Consider the following 19,244-nt stretch of genomic DNA (forward strand, 5'->3'; position numbering starts at 1 on the left):
GGGGTGGGTGGAGGGGGAGAATACTGAAAGAGGTGACTGAAAGGGGGCATTTTGGGGTCAAGTAGAAACCTGATGCAAGGGAAACTCCCATGAATCTACAAGGATGACCCCAGCTAAGACTTTTTTCATTTTTTTTTTAAGAAAGAGAGAGAAAACATGAAGTTGGGTGGGTAGGGAAGGGGAGGGATCCAGGAGAAGTTGGGGCACAGGAAAGAATGTGGTAAAATATACTGTATAAAATTCTCAAAGAATTAAAAAAAATGCTGCTGCTGGAGAAGTAGTACAGTAGCTTCCAGAAGGGGGCAAAAAGCAGGTAGAATCAGCACAGGAACAGCAATTCTACTCCCTGGCTTCGAGCACCAAAGAGAACCGAAAGCAGGCACTCACACAGATGTGTGGACTGAGTAATAGTAGTATTATCATAACAGAATAAGATGCAAATTCCCAATCGCCCATGGACAGATGGGTGAATAAACAAAATGTGGTAATATACATACAACAGAATACTATGCAGCCTTGAAAAAGAGAAAATTCCCATACATGCTACAGGGAGGAATGCCAGAGACATTGGCAAAGTGAGATAGGAAACAAACCAGATTTCATGGTCAAAAGCTTTGCTCTTTTAAATTTATTGTATGTTAGACATTTATTTGCCTAGCCCCTCCTGTTCTTGGGTTACAGGCACACAACCATCAGGGTTTTTTGTTTTTTGAGACAGAGTTTCTCTGTGTAGCCCTGGCTGTCCTGGAATTTACTCTGTAGACCAGGCTGTCCTGGAACTCACAGAGATCCACTAGTCTCTGCCTCCTAAGTGCTGGGATTAAAGGTGTGCACCACCACTACCTGGTCCCTAAATCTATTGTACGTTAAATGTTTATAAGGTCGGATTTAACATTATAAGAGAAGTCAGTCGTGGTGCTCATGACTTTAACCCCAGTACTCCAGAAGTAGAGGCAGGTGGATCTCTGTGAGTTTAAGGCCACCCTGGTCTACAGAGTGAGTTCCAAGCTAGGAAGCTACACAGTGAGATACTATCTCAAAAACTTGCAAAATATAAGTGAGCAGTTGGGGGTGACTCTCAGGCACCGGTTTCACCCTCAGCATGAAGGGAAAAGCAGAGCGAGCAGAATCCCCTGGACAACGGGGGAAGCCCTCTTCTTCTCTGTCATCAGGTTCCTCCCTTTGACTAAGGCCTTCAACTGCTACTCCTGCAGCCATTACCGATGTACAATGAGTTTGTCTTCTGTGCTGGGCGGGTGCGGCATATGTAATGTCGCCTATCGGCCTTTTCATTTGTTCCCTCCCCCGCAGCCACGTGTTGGGCACTGTTAGAGCATGAACCAGGCAGTAGAGGGAGCTGGCACCCCAGGACACTCACCTGGCAAGTAAAATCAGGGCTCAGCCTGAACACAGTGTGACCCCGATCCCATGTCCCCGGTCCCCTACGACACTGTCCATTCAGCACTACTTTCAGGCCCCCTGGTACTGACTGTCCTGAGCAGGGGAACTGGTTTTGATTGGAATGGGTTAGCCTGACAGGATGCTGGTGGTCCAGGGAGCCTTTTAGCACCACCCCCCCTCCGCCGACCCCATACTTACAGTTTAGTGAGGCTGCGCAGCCCTCTGAAAGCAGAGACAGACACGAAGCGAATCTTATTGTTTTGCAGGCACCTGTGACCAAGAGGAGCCAAAGAGAAAACAAAACAATGTCATCAGCTTTGCAAGAGCCTGGCGGATGTCAGCAGTGGTGGCGGCACACGCTCGGGCTGACGGCCTCTGTCAGCTGAGATGGTACATCTTACTGAAAGTATTGTACTGGCATTAGAAATTGACTTGAGAGGAAAGGGAGACGCAGTAGATCAAGTGGCTGCAACTGGTATTTTGCTGTTAAATTTGTAATGCTCTTGAGCCAGTTTTTACTTATGAGTATGGGCCCTGGTAGGTTAACTATGCTCCAGGGGATGACACCCCTCCGAGTATATGGGCAACACGAATTGGACTCGGTGGGTCATTAAAGAAACATACACACAGAAAGAGGACTCACAGCTGGGAGGGGTGGGGAGGTGGGGGGCAAAACTGGGAGGAGTGTGGGATGAATATGGTAAAAATACATAGTATGAAATTCTCAATGGGTAAAAAAAAAAATTAAAAAAATTTGAAGCTGTAAAGGTACAGGAGTAAAGTGACCATCTAGAATTTTCTAGAGAGAAACTAATACAGAGAAAAGTACTCACTGATCACATGGGCCTGAAAGGCAGGCTTTAAAAATTTCCTGCTACACTGATCCAGATTTGTAAGTGCTCACACAGAGCTAGCACTGCACCCCCCCCAAAGTGTTTGTGACACCCTATACCACAAACCGTATTGCACAGCAACACCACATCTTAGTAAATCCAATTTTGTTTGGTTAATTGGACATCCTAAACCTTGTTCACAAAAGCACTTGAGACATCTTTTATAAGGGGTTTACATGGCCAAAGAGTGACATGTAAAGAAAAAGATCAAGACTGGAAGAATATGAACTAGATTGGATCGTCAAGACAAAAATGCAGGCTTATGGAGTGACCTCGAGTTCTCTGACAGCTTGGCCTCAATGGACTGCATATTAGAAGTATAGGCCCCAGGACTTAGCTCTCCCGTGCTGGGTACCTGTGCACAGCCGGGCTGCCCTGTGGATCCCTGCCCTGGGTTGTGAGGGATGACAAAGCAAAGATGGCAGGTCTGCCTTCTGCTCTGGAATCCAGGTCACCATTGCTCTGGAGAGTGTCTTTAATTTGTATATGACTTGTTAGAAGCAGTAAGAAAGAAATCAATAGGAATGGATTTGAGTTAACTTGAAATTTGATTCTATCTGACTCTCATTGGAAAATTTACTTAGGAAATTGTTTCACATGACATGCTGTGGGCCCAGTCATGGTAGGTAATATATATTTAGTATATGGCTCACAACCATCTGTAACTCCAGTTCCACGGAATCCAAAGCCTTCTTGTGGCCCACACAGGTGCACAGACAGATGTAAAATAAAAATAAATAAATCTTTAAAAAAAGCAAGCAAAATGTTTACTGTGTATGAATACTGTAGACTATTGATGCCATTTAACTATGTGGTCACAAGGGGGTGCTGGAGAACAGGAAGAGCCTTTGGACTCCACAAAGACTATATAGAAACCCTGTTGTGAAGAGGTTTTTTTTTTTTTAATTTTTAAAATTTTTTTAATTTTTTTTAACTTTTATTGATTCTTTATGGATTTCACATAATGCATTATGCATTATTTTGATCTCACTTATTTCCCCTCTTGTCTCCTCGCCTTTGCCCTTTGCTCTTGCAACTTCCTTCCAAAATCAAAACCAAATTTAAATGAAAAACTAAAACCCAAGAAACAAAACAAAAACAAAAATAAAACAAACAAGCAAACAAGCAAAGAAGAATGTCATGTGGAAGCTGTAGTGTGGCATGTTGAGGTACACAGTTTGCCCTTCAGTCCATTCCTCTTCACTTGCAAGCGTTCATTACCAAGAATCAATGGTCTGACTCAAGGCCTCTGGCTTCTGCTATACCACTAACAATGGGCTCTCTCTGGGGCTCCTCTTGGATATCCTGTTGTCCTGTGTCATGGAGATTCCTGCTGTTTTGGATCTTAGGTTCATCCCCTTCACATGCTCCAACAGTTCATAGATTTGGTGAATGCTGAGGTGGGCCAACTCATAGCCCTGGTACTGGGCCTGGCTGGTAGCTAGGTTGGTCAGCCCGCCAGCTTTCCCTCATCCTGAACACCTGGGCGAGCTCTCCAGCACTGCCTAGGCTAGATCACCCAATGCAGCAAGGAGGGAGGCCAATTCTCCTGCTCTTGGACAAAGAGCCCTTTTTCAGCTGAGAAATTCTGAAAAATGGGTTGTCATTTGAGTTTTATTTTCAAACATAAAATACAATCTTTCCATGTTATCTGGTGCTTTAGAATAGTTCGTTTGTATTAAGTAACTAATTCTTCATTTGGTTTTGCTCTATTTCTGTCTATTATATCATTTTTAATAACATCACATTTATTACACAGTTTAAACTATCAGAAAGACAAACAAATCCCTGACAACAAAGGCTGGGCCTTGGCCTTTTGTGGATTGTGCCTTCCTTTTTATTTTGCTATTAGAAGATAAAACTAAAGAATTATGTCTGTCATGAGCAGATGATGTCAGACATAGATGGACATGTTTGTGTCTTTTACCATGTCAGAACTTAGTGAATAACAACAAATTTGCAAGAGTTATTGTTTTGGTTGGCTGCAGTTTATAAAGTAGTCATGATAGCTTTTTACAACAATGGTTCTCAACCTGTGGCTTGCTTATCAGATTCTTATATTATGATTCATAACAGTAGCAAAATTACAGTTATGAAGTAACAATGAAGTAATTTTAGGGTTGAGGGTCACCACAACATGAAGAACTGTATTAAAGAGTCGCAGCATTAGGAAGGTTGAGAACCATGGGTGGTCACAGGTTCCTTTATTACCCATATTAACTCTTAGGACTCTTGAGGGAGGTGTTGCAGAATTGTCGTAAAAAGGTTATAGAGGCTGTAACTCAGGGAGGTCTCACTGAAGGCAGACAGAGCTGATGTAGGCGTGCAGATGAAACATGAACAGATACATTTGGAGATCGGACGAAGGCAGGCACAGCCACAGAGCTGAACCTCCCAGACATAGGACTGTGGGGGCGAGGCACTAGATTTGGATGGATAGATGGACAGCAATCTGAGTGGGTCATGTCACCTGTTGGGGACTGCTGAGCTGAAACCCTCAGGATAGCTGGGAGTTCTCTGTGTGTTGGTCCTTTGACATGTGCATAGGGTGGACAGCCGACAGGTAGGGGAAGCCAGCCTACAATAGTGCTAGGTTTAGCTGAGGATGTTCGGCTCTTTGTTGGGCTGGCGGTGGTTCAGTTCATGGGTTTGGATTTTATGATGTGGTCTGAATACATCCATGCACCAACGAGTTCCCAAATGACGTTGACAAATGGGTAGGTGGTCTTTTTTTACTTGTAGGAAAACGTTACGTATCTGCCAGTGTCTCGCGGTGTGTGCTTGACAGGCAGTGGTGTCTGTGCACACAAACACAATAGCATTAGTTCACGTTCTTTTTGTGGCTGTGGGAAAACACTGGACAAAAGGCGGCTTAAGGGAGGAAGGGTTTGTTCTGGCTCGCAGTTCGAGGAAACACAGTTGCTCAAGGCAGGGCAGGCCTGGTAGGTGGAGCAGGAGGCAGCTTGCCAGTGGTTTTTGCAGTCAGAGAGCTGAGGGAGCTGGGGGAGAACTGGAAGTGGGGTTGGGCTACATGCCCCTCCTCCACCATCCACTTCCTTCAGTGAGGCTCCATCTCCTAAGTTTCCATCACCTTCCACTTGAACCTATGGAGGACATTTGAGATTCAAACCACAACACTAAGGCAGAGTCATCCTGCCTCTGTATCAGTACTCAAAGTGGAATGAACTGCTGCCTTATGATACTGGCCCATCCAGGGCAAGGTGTAGCCTAACAGCATGTTTTTCACATATTGAAGCAGTGCAGAGACTTAGATTATTTCCTTTGGCAAGAGGAGGTGTGGGGGTTGGAAGGGCTGCCAAGCCATCTTCAATCCTGTAGGGCAAAGGCATCGCCTGAGAGTTTGGAGGAGGTAAGATGTTTGGAGTCCTCTCTCCTTTAGTCCTAATCAAGTGAGGTGATATAAATCCACTCAAACAATTTTCTTCTAGCCAGATAGATGCCTTTTTTAATGGTTCTGGTCCTGACCTCACTCGTGATGTTTCTTATACTCTGATTCCTTTCTTGGACACAGTGAGTCTTCATTACAAGCAACATGAGTAAACCTGAGTGCTGCTTGCTACTGGTGACCTCCCCTGGATTAAGGTCTTCTTCTGGAAGGGCTCCCACTGGTTCTGTCCAGTGGTTGGTCTTGGGTCCACTTTTTCTTCTTTAAAACCTTTTCCTGGAAGGAGTTCCAACAATTCATGGATAGAGTTTTCAGAGGCCACTCCCACCTCAGCATCCCCTTAGCTGGGCCATTTGCTTGATTCTCTACACATTTCAATTCCACAGTATCAAAGACTCTTATAAGGTGAAGAACCTTGCATCAGCTGCTGGTCTGTCATCCACACTGTGATGGGGCCATCTAGTGTATACCCTGAAATCTCACCCGCAGACAACACTCCAGGAGAAGCTGCTTACACGGATTACCATGAGCAGAATCACAGGTGCTTTGCTGGGCTTGGGAGATGGTCCTTGCAAGCAGGGGGAGGTAGTTTAGGACTGATGCTTCTGTCATCTGAGAGCTGTGAGGTGCCAGCACATTCTCACACAGGCCAATCTGATGTATATTACTAAATATAAGTCCTGGATGAACTCTTCGCCAGCTTATGTATGTGTCAATCAAGTCCACATTTTCTGACATGACTTTGGAGATCTCAAGCCCAGAGGATGGACAGAGTTAAAAAATGCCACCCTGTCCTGCCTCAATACCAGCCTCACCCTTCTTCAGGTCCGGCCTGCCCTGGGCAGTGCACTCCTGGTTACTGGGGATATGTTAGTGACTGCAATGAGTTTGTACTAAGTCCATCTATTATCTTAGGAAAGTACATATATGTATTAATGCACCAAAATAAAATCAAGGCATCCGTGAAAATAAAGTGAGAAGTTCCAAGATGTTTTCTTGATAGTATGCCTCAGGGACAGAGAATCTGAGCTCAATAATTCATTATTTATTTACAATTTAGTCATAAAGTTGACCTAAATGATGTAGAGATTACCTTGGGTTATTGTGGATTTTGGGAATACATTCATGAGGCTCACCTGAAGTGAGACATGCTATGGGATGTTCTGTATGTTAAATGTGTTGATCTGATTGGTTAAAATAAAGAAAGTGATGATTGGCCAGTAGCCAGGCAGGAAGGATAGTATAGGTGGGACAAGAGAGAAGAGAATTCTGGGAGGTGGAAGGCTGGGGCGGACAGACACCGCCAGCCGCCACCATGGCAAGAAGGATGTAAGGTAATGATAAGCCACGAGTCACATGGAAAAGTATAGATTTATAGAAATGGGTTAATTTAAGATAGAAAAGGTAGATAACAAGAAGCCTGCCACAGCCATACAGTTTGTAAACAATATAAGTCTCAGTGTGCTTACTTGGTTGGGTCTGAGCGACTGTGGAACTGGAGGGTGAGAGAGATTTGTCCTGACTGTGGGCCAGGCAGGAAAACTCTAACTACCGAGACAGGCATGCCCAATGCTACTTAAGGCCCGCTGTGGCACAATCTTTTTCTACACTGTGATCATGTATCACTCTCATTGGTTAATAAAAAGCTGACAGGTCAGTAGCTGGCTGGGAAGTTAGGTGGGAAGGCCAAACTGAGAATGATGGGAAGAAGGATGGCGGAGTCAAAGAGATGCTAGCCAGCCACCAAGCAAGCAGGACATATAAAAAATAAGGTAACGTGCCTGCATGCCATAATGCTTCCTGCTGTGATGGCAATGAACTAAACCTCTGACGTAAGTCAGCCCCAGTTAAATATTTTCCTGTATAAGAGTTGCAGTGGTCATAGTGTCTCCTCACAGCAATAGAACATTGACCAAGACAAATCCTTCACAATTTAACCCCCAACCCCATGTGGTGCCGGGGATTGAAATCAGTGTCTTACACATGCTGAACAAGTGTTCTTCCTCAGAGCCGCATCCTTAGCCCACTATTCAGTAGTGATAGTGGGTCTTGGAAAAATATCATTACATCTTAAAAAAATGTTTTTTAAGCATTGATTTTATTTTTGATTATGTGTATGTGTTTGTGTGTTCATAGGTGCACATGAGTTGGTCCTCCTGGAGGCCAGAGGTGTTGGGTTCCCAGGAGCTAGAGTTACAGACAGTTGTGGATGGCTGACTTGGGCTAGGATCTGACCTCTGGTCTTCTGAAAGAGTAATGCTTGCTCCTAACTGCTGAGGCATCTTTGCAATCCCTATTTATTTTTTTTGCACTCATCTGTTTGTATATGTACACATCACGCAGTACATGTAAGGATCTGAAGACAACTTTTGAGAGTCCATTCTCTCCTTCCAGGGGTTGCTCACAGGTCATCAGGCTTGGTGCCTGTGCTGGATAGTTTTATTCTAATAAATCCCATATATATATAAATATATGTATATATATGTATATACATATATATTCCCATATATAGTGTTCTGTTATTCTAGAGAACCTTGACTAATGACTAAAACAGTGCTTTTACACACTGAACTATCTTGCTGGCCCTACACTCAGCACACCTTTCTCTGAGATGAGCCTTGAACTGCTCCATGACAGGAGGAAGCAGAAATACCTATTTCCATTCTATGGAGCGTGGTGGAGGATCTACAGTGCATGTGCTCCATCCAGTTTGTTTGGGGATAGTTATCTGAGTTTTTTTTCCTAGAATGTCTCCTAGAAATACTCAGAAGTTTTACCTGTAAATCTCCGGTTAAGAGATATATAATTTCTCCAGGTGGGATTATTAGACTTAATATGTGGTATGATGCTATTCTCTACAGAAGTAACAATAAACAGGTGCACAGACAGCAGGTTCAATGTAAGGCCAGAGTTCAAGTTTTCCTTACAGCTTTTGGAGCTCGTGGTATTTCCTGAAGCCGTTGGGGGGGAGTGTTCTTATGGAGTTCCGCTGCAGGGACCTGAAACACACACATAGTTCAGTCATGCTGAGTGGATTTTCACTTTAATGTCTTACTTCTAATTATAACATCAACGATCTTGAGCTGGATTCTGAGCTGCACGCACTGGTTTAATGATGTGTTTCTCAAGGAGTGACTCAAAATGCCGAACTAGTCACGCTTTCTCCAAGTCACTCTGGGTGGCTGAGCGTCCCCCACTAAACCTGTTTCATCTTCACCCTAGCTTCCTGAGACTTCCTTTCCTACCAGTGTTCTTCTTCAGCCTCCAAACCAAACTCTGCCTTACAGTCTTTCAAGTGTTTATATTGTGGAAAGATAAATCATTAAATACTTTAATTTGGTTTAATGACCTAGGTGAAAATTTGGTGTGCTTTTAAAAGCGTGTTCATTCATTCATTCATCCATTTGTTCATCATTCATTCATTCTCTCAATAAAGGTCTATTAAACTCCCACCATGGGCTTTTGAAAGGCAAGCAATATCTCTTCCCTAACTCTCACACTCTATTTGGATGACTCGTGATATCCCTTGCCTGTAAACTAGCCTCAGAGTTAGTCCCCAGGGATAAGAAGGCATTTCATTGTCCTATTCTTATTATGTTTTTTTATGTACACATTCATTTCAAAGTCATTATTTAGGGATTATTTCAGTGTGTTGGGAGTTTTGGAGGATATCTAGAAAAACAATGGGGATGATGACATTTCCCCTTTTTGTAAGAGAAGATTGGGATCCCAAAGACTATGCAAGGAAGCACATTTAATATTCTTGAAAAGAGGTGCAAAGTGAGATTCTATGAGAACCCCCAAAGCAAGGGCTAACCACCCTTGAGTGGAGTGGCTTACTATACAGGGAGGGAGGCTCCTTCAAGGATCTGCAAGAAATTTCTTTTTTAAAGCTGGATCCTTATTAGCGCATGCCCAGAGTTTATAGACAAATATCATTCTTTCTAAATGATACAAAATATTTTCACAAATAGATTCATTTATATTTCAAAATGTCCTGATACTAAAAGGGGTAGGTACTATTTTCATTGATTAGAGAAAACCCAGATTAGCTCAAACTTTCATCACATAAAACATTTTTATATTTTAAAGTTTGATATCCATTTGGTTCATATATGTACACACATTCATACATAGTATGTGTATGTCATAGAGAGCAAAAGGCAAGTCAGAGCTCTGCTTTTTAGTGGGTAAGTTTGGGGATCTAAAAGTCAACTCTCGAAGTTAACATTTATTGAGTTAGAACAATGTATAAATATTCATAGCTATCTGTGCTTGCCCATTTCACTCTTTAGCATTTATTTGAAACATTTTCCCAAAGCCTCGACTTCAATAAACACTCGTTGGATGATTAGGCTTCTTTGGTACTTTACTTACATGTGATTTAGGTCATTCCTGATATTTTCCTATAATAGTTGCAACTCAAAATCCGGAAGAACTCAGTCATGGAACTTGATATTTAGTCTTGTAATACATTTACACTAAAGTCTAGAGCTTTTTCCCTCTTGAACAGACCAAACAGACTAAAACAAGGTATGAAACTGAGCCAGGATCTGCAGAGAAGAGTCTGTATGAACAACTGGAATCAAGTGGTTTAATCAAAAGCACAAGACAGTGCTGTATTGCCTTATCTATTGGTATATACACACTCAGAGTTGTGTGTGTGTGTGTGTGTGTGTGTATGTGTGTTTACAGTCCTGATGATGAATTCAGGGCCTCATGCATGTTAAGCAAGTGCAATATTATTGAGTTACACTCCAAGTCTAATAATGCTTTAAAAAAAACCAAATAATCAAAGGTTGTAGACTTAAACCTTTGAGCATTATACCTACATCTATAAATGGCTGTTGAATATCCACCAAATGACCTGTTAATGTTAAATTGAAATAAGAAACTTAACATTTAAGTCTTGATCATTCCTATTTACTGGGACCTAGCCTCCATACTTCCATCAATCTGTCACCCAGGGTGGGTGCCCTGAAGTCGCTTTAGCCACATCCTTAACTTGTCTTCTTGGAGGATGTGATCTTAGCTTTAGTTCATCCTCTCTCCCTCCCTTCCTCCCTCCTTCCCCCCTCCCTCCCTCCCTTCCTCTGTCCTTCCCGCCTTTCCTTCCTGGGTGAAAGCTGACTGAGACATTATCTGTCTGTCTGTCAGTCTCTATCCATGTGTGTGTGTGTGTGTGTGTGTGTGTGTGTGTGTGTGTGTGTGTGTGTGTGTTCAGAACATTTCTTTTTAGATCAAATCATCATGTAACTAAATTATTTACCCTGTTATTCCTGACCCCCATCCCTACAGCATTCCTCCTCTGTTCCTTCCTTTCACAAAGATTAGTTGCATTGTTGGCAAAGGGGTTCCAATATTACTTGTGGGAAAATGAAAAATGAGACTGGCTGATCTGTCTTTCATTTGGGCTTTCCAGTAACTTGATGTAAGCAGTGGAGGTGATAATTATTTCTTTCACCAATGAATTCGCAGAAACTCTTCCTAGGACCTCCCTCAGTTTCTTTGAGGGAAATCATTACTTTTTTCCCTAGCAGGACTAATTACTATGATAAGCCATGGGAGGCAAGAAAGGAAGAACACTAGCGGATGCTTCCTCTTTGTCCAGGAAAGGTCACCTCCTTCAGAGAGCAAGTTTTTGTGGATTATTTCCCCATGTTCTCTGTTTATGTTCCCAGACTGAGATCCATGGGACAACACCCGGATTCTGTGAGCCTGATGGGACTCTGCTGCAGCTCCTTTACCTGTGTGCCAAGCATCTGGGTTGTCTGGTAGGTTGTTTGAGAAAGGCAAGACTTGCCAACACCTGTGTACTCAAGGGTTACTCTTACTGTGTCTGCACGAACCAAAAAGCCAGAGTCACAAGATATTAAAACACATGGGTGAAGAGCACACACAAACAAAACCCCAAACCCAACCAACTCAATAAAAAAATATATTGAAGCTTTTACTTTGCATCGAGTTCTTTAAAAAACAACAACAACAACAACTGGATCAAAATATGTGTTTGTGTGCTGCTTGAAGTCTGGATGAGCTCAAATAACAGAACAAGAAACTTAGCACCACCAACACTGACACTTTCACAAGACTCTCCTTTTCTATACGTAAGTTTGAATTTCATCAGAAAAGACCACAACATCAATATGTCTGAGTCAAAATGTCGTTTAGAAGTTAATTTAAATGTGAAGTTCTGAGAATATTTTATCCAATATATTTTACTTATTCCTCAAGTAAATTAAATTTGCTTGTACACAAGAGTACATGAAAACTTCTTTATGTGTAATAAACTCTAAAACAGCTCTTGCCATAAGCATGGAATAAAAATTCTGTGTAATGAGAAAGCTGTGGGTAGCAGTTTATTTAGCTCCCCTCCCGGACCTGCTCCACAGCAATTGAAATGGATGGCATCCTTTGCTCAGATGAAATATAGTGAGCAGTCAACACTTCACAGAATTGTTTATGGAGTAATTTAAGGTGAGGTCTAGTATTTAAACGTATTTAAAACCATCTGTGAACAATTCCTTGTAACTGATCTACAGATGGAACAGTCTTTGAACAAACATGCATCTGAAGTCAAGACCTGGTGTCAGTCCTGGTGATTTCGCTGCAGTTCTATCCAGCCTTAAGGATGAGCCAGTTTTTGCTACTTACATTACAGTCACATTGGCAGAAACTGACGGGACAGCTCGTAAATTGGCTTCATCACAGTCAAGCTCTAGATCTCGGCACAAACAATGCATGGGCACAGAGCCAACCACTGAACAGAGAGGAAGCGGGAAGGAATGATGAAGTGAGGGACCAGGGAGAGGAGGGGAACGAAGAGAAAGAAATGCAAAGCCATGAGAATATTGACTAGGATAAAAGTCTATCATGCTTTTTACCCAAGCACTTGAGGGAATGATTTAAATTAAGGTTCCACAGTTTGCTCTGAATTACCTTCAAGACCAGACCAGTCTAGCATGAACATTAGGAAACACACACATTGAGGAGCCTATCCCTTTTTCTTTTTCCTTTCTTTTTTTTAAGATTCATTTTTCATTTGTGTGTCTCTGCATGTGTATTTGTGTGTGAGCTCCTGAGCACAGGTGCTTGCCTGTGTGTGTGTGTGTGTGTGTGTGTGTGTGTGTGTGTGTATGTGTGTATGCTCATTCCTGGGTGCTCTAAGAGGGCATTAGATCCCTTGCAGCTGGTAGTTACTGGTGGTTGTGAGCGCCTGCTTGTTGGGGTGGGGTTAGGGGACGGGGGTAGAGGAGGTGCGAGTGGGTGGGTTGGGGGTGAGCACTGAGAACCAAACTCCTGTCCTCTCCAAGAGAAGTAAGTGTTCTTAAACACTGAGAAATTGTACAACCCCCACCTCAGATCTTTGTTATGATCATGGAAAGCTGACTAACTTGGGGTTGGGGAAAGAAGAGAGTTTCCTGAACAAAGTTCCTTACACTCTTTTAAGTTCTCTAGACATAGGAGACAATGAAATGAATCCCATGGTGGGATGGACTACTGAACCCAGCACAGGAGAAGATGATCCATCTTCCCAGCTCACCTTGTTTTTTTTTCTTAAATATTGGATTGACCTTCATTTGCCACAAAGTGAACGAAATCTTCGGCTTCTGTCTCCAAAGGGAGAAGTGATAGTGTGGGGCCTTCATGTCCCTTTGAAAGCTTCTGTTTGAGTATAAGTATCAAAAGTAATAAATAAAGCCTTTGGTGGGAGACTAAATCACTTTAACCAGAAGCAAGCAGGAAAGGAGACGTAACTGATGAATGATGAGGCTTCATCCCTTCGAAAGGGTTTTCCTGTGTGGCTCAGGGTTGGGGAGTGAGAGAACAGAATCCTTACAGCAACTTTTGCTTGTCCATGCAGTGTTTTAAATGAGCTATAATTGTCTTAAAATAAGCAATTGTGTGTAAAGCACTGTCATTTTAGTGTCTTTGAAGAAGTTGGTAGACATGGCTACACATGTTCCTGGCTGACAACAGTTGGAAATGTTCCCCTTGTACATCAGGGCAGTAAATATTTGCAGCTGCAACTATGTAGTTCCCAGCACCAGGAAGGGGTAAATGCAGAGGGGAACATTCACTGTCCTGACTGTGTCCATTCCAGAGCAAGCACAAACCATACTGTCTAAGTTATGCAGAACACAAATGTGCTAGACTCCTTAGCTATGTGGACTGCTGGTCTCCAGAGAATTTCAGATGGGTTGAATCTCATCTGTAAGATGCTCCAGCCACACAAGATGGCCAGAGCGTATATGCATCCCATTATCTTCCCAACACCCACTCTCAGTGGAATTAGAATGCACAGCAAAGCATTCACCCCATAAGTGCAGTTTTAGGCGTTACTCATCCTATGTATGACAAGAAAGAATGTTTTAAAATATCTTTTGAGAAACTGAATTCCATCACATCCCTAAGTTGTACCTGTTCTGAGGAAAATAATGGCACACACCTGTGAATCCCGCATTTGGGAGGCAGAGGTAGAAGGACTGTGGGTTCAAAGCCACCCTGCTAATATAAAATTACATTAAAAATTGTTCATGTAAGAATTTCAACTGGGTTAAAAAGAAGATTAATGCATTAGCAACTTAATGCTGGCAGATAACGAGTAAATAATTTCTCCCTCAAATCCTTCAAAGTCAAACTTTGATCACGCATTGGCTGTCCTAAGGGTGATGCTTCCCATGGCATTTCTCCGAAGAGGTGAGTTTAAAATGTGAATTGCTCACATTCTTTCAAGTATCCCAAAATGTTTTTGATGTTAATTTCCACCAAGAATCTGACATGAGAAAGTGTTACAAATAGGAACCTTAATTTAAGTTTCACCCAAGATTTTGATCTTGCACTTTTATTTCCTGTGCTGCTTGAAAAAGATGTTTAATTTAGCAATTTTAATCCCCACTGTCTCTAAAGAAATCCAATTAAAAATCCAGCTTTTCATGTCCTCTAAGTATCGATAAAAACCATTACCTCGGTGTCGCTCTGGATCCACCGTCCCTTGTGTAGGGCCATGCTTCTGGAGCAGTCGTCATACCTGTGACACGTCTCCCCAGTGGCAGAGTGGGCAGAACAGGGTTCTTTGGCGGACTCAGTCCATCTCCCCCGTTATTTTTGCTTTATAAACTGTGAGTTCCGTAAGCTGCCGATTTCTCTCTTTGACCCCAGTGACCTGATCTTTGGCTGCAGCTGCTCAGCTCTCCTCAGCAAGAGCTTTCGGGCTCTCCCTCCCTCCGCTCTGCTCTTCTTTCTCCTCCCTCCTTCTCTCTCTCCCTCTTTCATTGTCTCCTTCTTTCCTTCCTTCTCCCTTTCCCCCTTCTTTATTTCCACTGTGTGGCCCAGGATGGTTTTGGACGTCAGATCCTACTACTCAGGCTTTTGGTGTTGTCATGACAACATATACCATGGAGCTTTTTAGATGTGATGCATGTGCAGGTGTGTACCATTACACCAAACTGAGCATCTTCTTATGGAGTATTTTTGGGGGCTATTACCTTTTCATTTTCCATTTAACTTTTACCTCCTATAACTTTTTGATATGTTATTAATTTGATTCTATTGATAACTATACCTTAATTTTCAGTTGATAAAATATTTTTGGATTGTGGTAAAATATAAGATTCAAATCAATTTTTTGAATAGTGTGAGATAAAATTAAATTAAAATATAAGAAATGAAAATTAATATATTAAAAAACAAAATTGCATTTTAAGATAATACATTTAGTTTGTATATATATATATATATATATATATATATATATAAGATTTATTTATTTATTATATATACAGTGTTCTGTCTGCATATACACCTGCAGGCCAGAAGAGGGCACCAGATCTCATTGTGGATGGTTGTGAGCCACCATGTGGTTGCTGGGAATTGAACTCAGGACCTCTGGAAGAGCAGTCAGTGTTCTTAACCTCTGAGCCCCCTAGTTTATATTTTTATATCTTATTGATAGCAATGCTATACCTTTTAAGTTTTTTTCTTCAAAAAGATTTTAGCTTAAATTTTTTCAGCAATATTAGAGATTGAACTTGAGGCTTCATACATGCTAGACAAGTGTCCTACCATTGGCTACACTGCCAGCTGAACTTTTAGCTTTCTAACAATCAAATTATTTAGTCCCCCTCTTTTGAGAGGCAAGCGTGGCGCTGACATAGGTTGCTGTGCACCTCTAAGACTCATGGGAGGGATGTGTGTACCTTTCCACTCGAGATTGCTGGTAGCCTATTAATCTCATTTGAGTTGTGGAGACAAAAATACTAACAATTTGAAAAAGCTAAACTTTATATTTGTGGTAGAACAAAAAGGAAAATAATACAGCAAAAGAGTTTCCCTGTCCTCCAACTCTTGGCTTATGGGTTTAGTTTTGAAAATGACGGGTTCAAAGCACATGTGTATATTTGCATAATTTATTAACTAGACTGAATTTATTTAAAGTGAATAATTTTAGTAAGTGTTCTTGATCTAAAGCAGAATGAAGCTACTGTTCAGGCTTTCTGCCTTCCATAGCCTGTGCAGTATGTGCAAGTGTTCAGCAGGTGACAGTGTACAGCAAGATGCAGTGAATTCGGCTTTCAAAGAGCTGTGGCTTCAACCACAGAAGCCTTTTTTTGCTTGCAGACATTGGGACCCAAGCAGCCGCTCTGCTCTTCCATTTCCTCACTTTCCTTCACTTTGGGGTTTGTGGTGATGGCCAAAAGGACATTATGTAAAACAGCAACCCTGACCACTGACACTAATTTTGTTTGCAATACCTGACTTGATTGATTCCTGGTGTACTTAAAGACAGAATTCCAAATTAAGGCTTCCTTTCTTAAAATGTTTGCAATTAGAAAACTATAATTGGCTTTCAACAAAGAATGTTGTATCCAAAATTTAATAGCATGGCATCTTACCATGAACTCATCAAAGAGGGGACTCAGCTGCTGTGGCTACTTACAGCATTCAGAAGTTTCTGCCTCGAAAGGTTTCATGGAAGTCAGTTTGTAGTAATTAGCAAAGTATTTGTCAAGTTGTAGAGACCATCCATTGTTGTCTCCTGAAAAGAAAAATCCAATAGCAAGAGAGTTAAAAAGGAAAACCAAACATATATTTTGCTATCTTGGCAAAAATAGTTCTTCTAAAATAAGCCAGTGAATCTCAAAGGTGGTTTGATAATTACCATCAAGGACTTACTTCAGGTGTGCATTTCTGTCCCCAGTGGGAGGTCCGAGATAGCTATCTACCAACAGGTAGATGACCCAGTTGACCCATTATCTGGCTCTTCTTCTCAATCCCCCTTGGGTCCAGTTCATGAGCAGTGTCCTCAACCTGGTCACCCTTCTCCCTGAGCCAGATTTAGATGGACCACTTCATGACAGTCAAGAAATTCTTTTTTTAAAATGGTTTTTCAAGAAAGGGTTTATATATGTAGCTTTGTGCGTTTCCTGGAACTTACTCTGTAGCCCAGGCTGGCCTTGAACTCACAGAGGTCTGCCTGCCTCTGCTTCCCAAGTTCTGGGATTAAAGGCATGTGCCACCACTGCCTAGCTTGACAGTCAAGAAATTCTGGAGGCAGGAGGGAAGAGCAGAGTGGAGCATGGGGCCTGCAGAGGCAGGCGGGCCCAGCTTTGGGGGTGGCGGCCTAAATGCAATTATAATAAAAACCAGGAGCTGAGCTGCCATCCACTGAGGAGTTGATGAAAACTCCCTTAAAGAGGAAATAAATAATTCCCTTAAATAGGAAATAAATAATTCCCTGAAAGAGGAAATGAAAAACTCCATCAAAGAGGAAGTGAAAAACTCCCTTAAAGAAATGGAAGAAAAAACAAACAAAAAATTGGAAGACATCAACGAAAGCCAAGAAAAAGTAATTAAACAGAGGAAGGAAACAATTCAAGATCTGAAAAATGAAATTGAGACAATAAAGAAAACACAAACTGAGGGAATGCTAGAAATAGAAATCCTGACTAAATGAACAGGAAATACAGAAACAAGCATAACCAACTGAATGCAAGAGATGGAACAGAGAATCTCGGACAATGAAGACACAATAGAGAAAATAGATGTATCACTCAAAGAGAACACTAACGACAAAAAAGTCATAACACAAAACATCCAAGAAATATGAGACACTGTGAAAAGACCAAACCTAAGAATAATAGGGATAGAAGAAGAACTCAAAGGCACAGAAAACATATTCAACAAAATAGAAGAAAACTTTCCTATCCTAAAGAAAAAATATCTATGAAGATACAAGAAGCTTACAGAACACCAAATAGGCTGAATCAAAAAAAAGTCCCCTCGCCACATAATAATCAAAACACTAAACATACAGAACAAAGGAAAAATATTAAGAGCCACAAAGGAAAAAGACCAAGTAACATATAAAGGTAAACCCATCAGAATAACACCAGACTTCTCAATAGAGACTATGAAAGCTAGAAGATCCTGGACAATTGTTATGCAGACACTAAGAGACCACGGATGCCAACCCAGAATATTATACTCAGCAAAACTCTCAATCAACATAGATGGAGTAAACAAAATGTTCCATGACAAAACCAAATTTAAACAACACTTGTTCACAAATCCAGCTCTACAGAAAGCACTAGAAGGAAAAATCCAACCTAAAGAAGCTAAACACACCTATGAAAACTCAGGCAATAGATAATCCCACACCAACAAACACCAAAGAAGGACAACACGACCACAAAAATAACAGGAACTAACAATCACTGGTCATTAATATCCATCAATATCAATGGTCTCAACTCACCTATGAAAAAACACAGACTAACAGAATGGATAAGAAAACAGGATCCATCCTTCTGCTGCATATAAGAAACACACCTCAACTTTAAAGACAGACACTTCCTCAGAGTAAAGGGCTGGGAAAAGGCTTTCCAAGCAAATGGACCTAAGAAACAAGCTGGTGTAGCTATCCTTATATCTAATAAAATAGACTTCAAACTAAAATCAATCAAAAGAGATCAAGATGATCATTATATATTTATCACAGGAAAAATACACCAAGATGAAGTCTCGATCCTGAACATTTATGCCCCAAATACAAAGGCACCCACATTCATAAAAGAAACACTACTAAAGCTTAAAACACACACCAAACCCTACACATTAGTAGTGGGAGATTTAAACTCATCACTCTTACCAAAGGATAGATCTACCAGACTGAAACTTAACAAAGAAAAAAGGACCTAACAGATGTTATGACTCAAATGGACTTAATAGATATCTACAGAACATTCCATCCTAACACAAAAGGATATACCTTCTTCTCAGCACCCCATAAAACCTTCTCAAAAATTTACCACATGCTTGGTCACAAAACAAATCTCAACAGATACAAAAACATAGGAATAACCCCCTGTATCTTATCGGATCACCATGCCTTAAAGCCTTAAAGACTTCAACAACAACAAAAATTATAGAAAGCCTATAATCTCATGGAAACTGAATAATGATCACTTGAAACATCAATGGGTCAAGGAAGAAATAGAGAAAGAAATTAAAGATTTCCTAGAATTCAGTGATAATGAAAGTAT

At 41.4% G+C, this 19,244-nt stretch overlaps 1 protein-coding gene across 2 annotated transcripts in view; it reads right to left on the bottom strand.

Moving 5' to 3' along the window:
• The window catches only part of Rxfp1 (relaxin family peptide receptor 1), a 132,838-nt gene that overhangs the window by 48,565 nt on the left and 65,029 nt on the right, over positions 1–19,244 (bottom strand). Inside the window, exons 3-6 of one of the 2 annotated variants that reach the window (XM_036190591.1) lie at positions 16,640–16,738; positions 12,355–12,460; positions 8,628–8,699; positions 1,600–1,671 (exon numbers count right to left, since the gene is read on the bottom strand). In XM_036190591.1, coding sequence (XP_036046484.1) covers positions 1,600–1,671; positions 8,628–8,699; positions 12,355–12,460; positions 16,640–16,738 — 349 coding nt within the window. Of the gene's footprint in view, positions 1–1,599; positions 1,672–8,627; positions 8,700–12,354; positions 12,461–16,639; positions 16,739–19,244 lie in introns of those variants that run through there. The other variant, XM_036190592.1, reaches the window with a different exon arrangement.

Source organism: Onychomys torridus, chromosome 6 (assembly GCF_903995425.1).
Source record: "Onychomys torridus chromosome 6, mOncTor1.1, whole genome shotgun sequence".
NCBI lineage: Eukaryota > Metazoa > Chordata > Mammalia > Rodentia > Cricetidae > Onychomys > Onychomys torridus.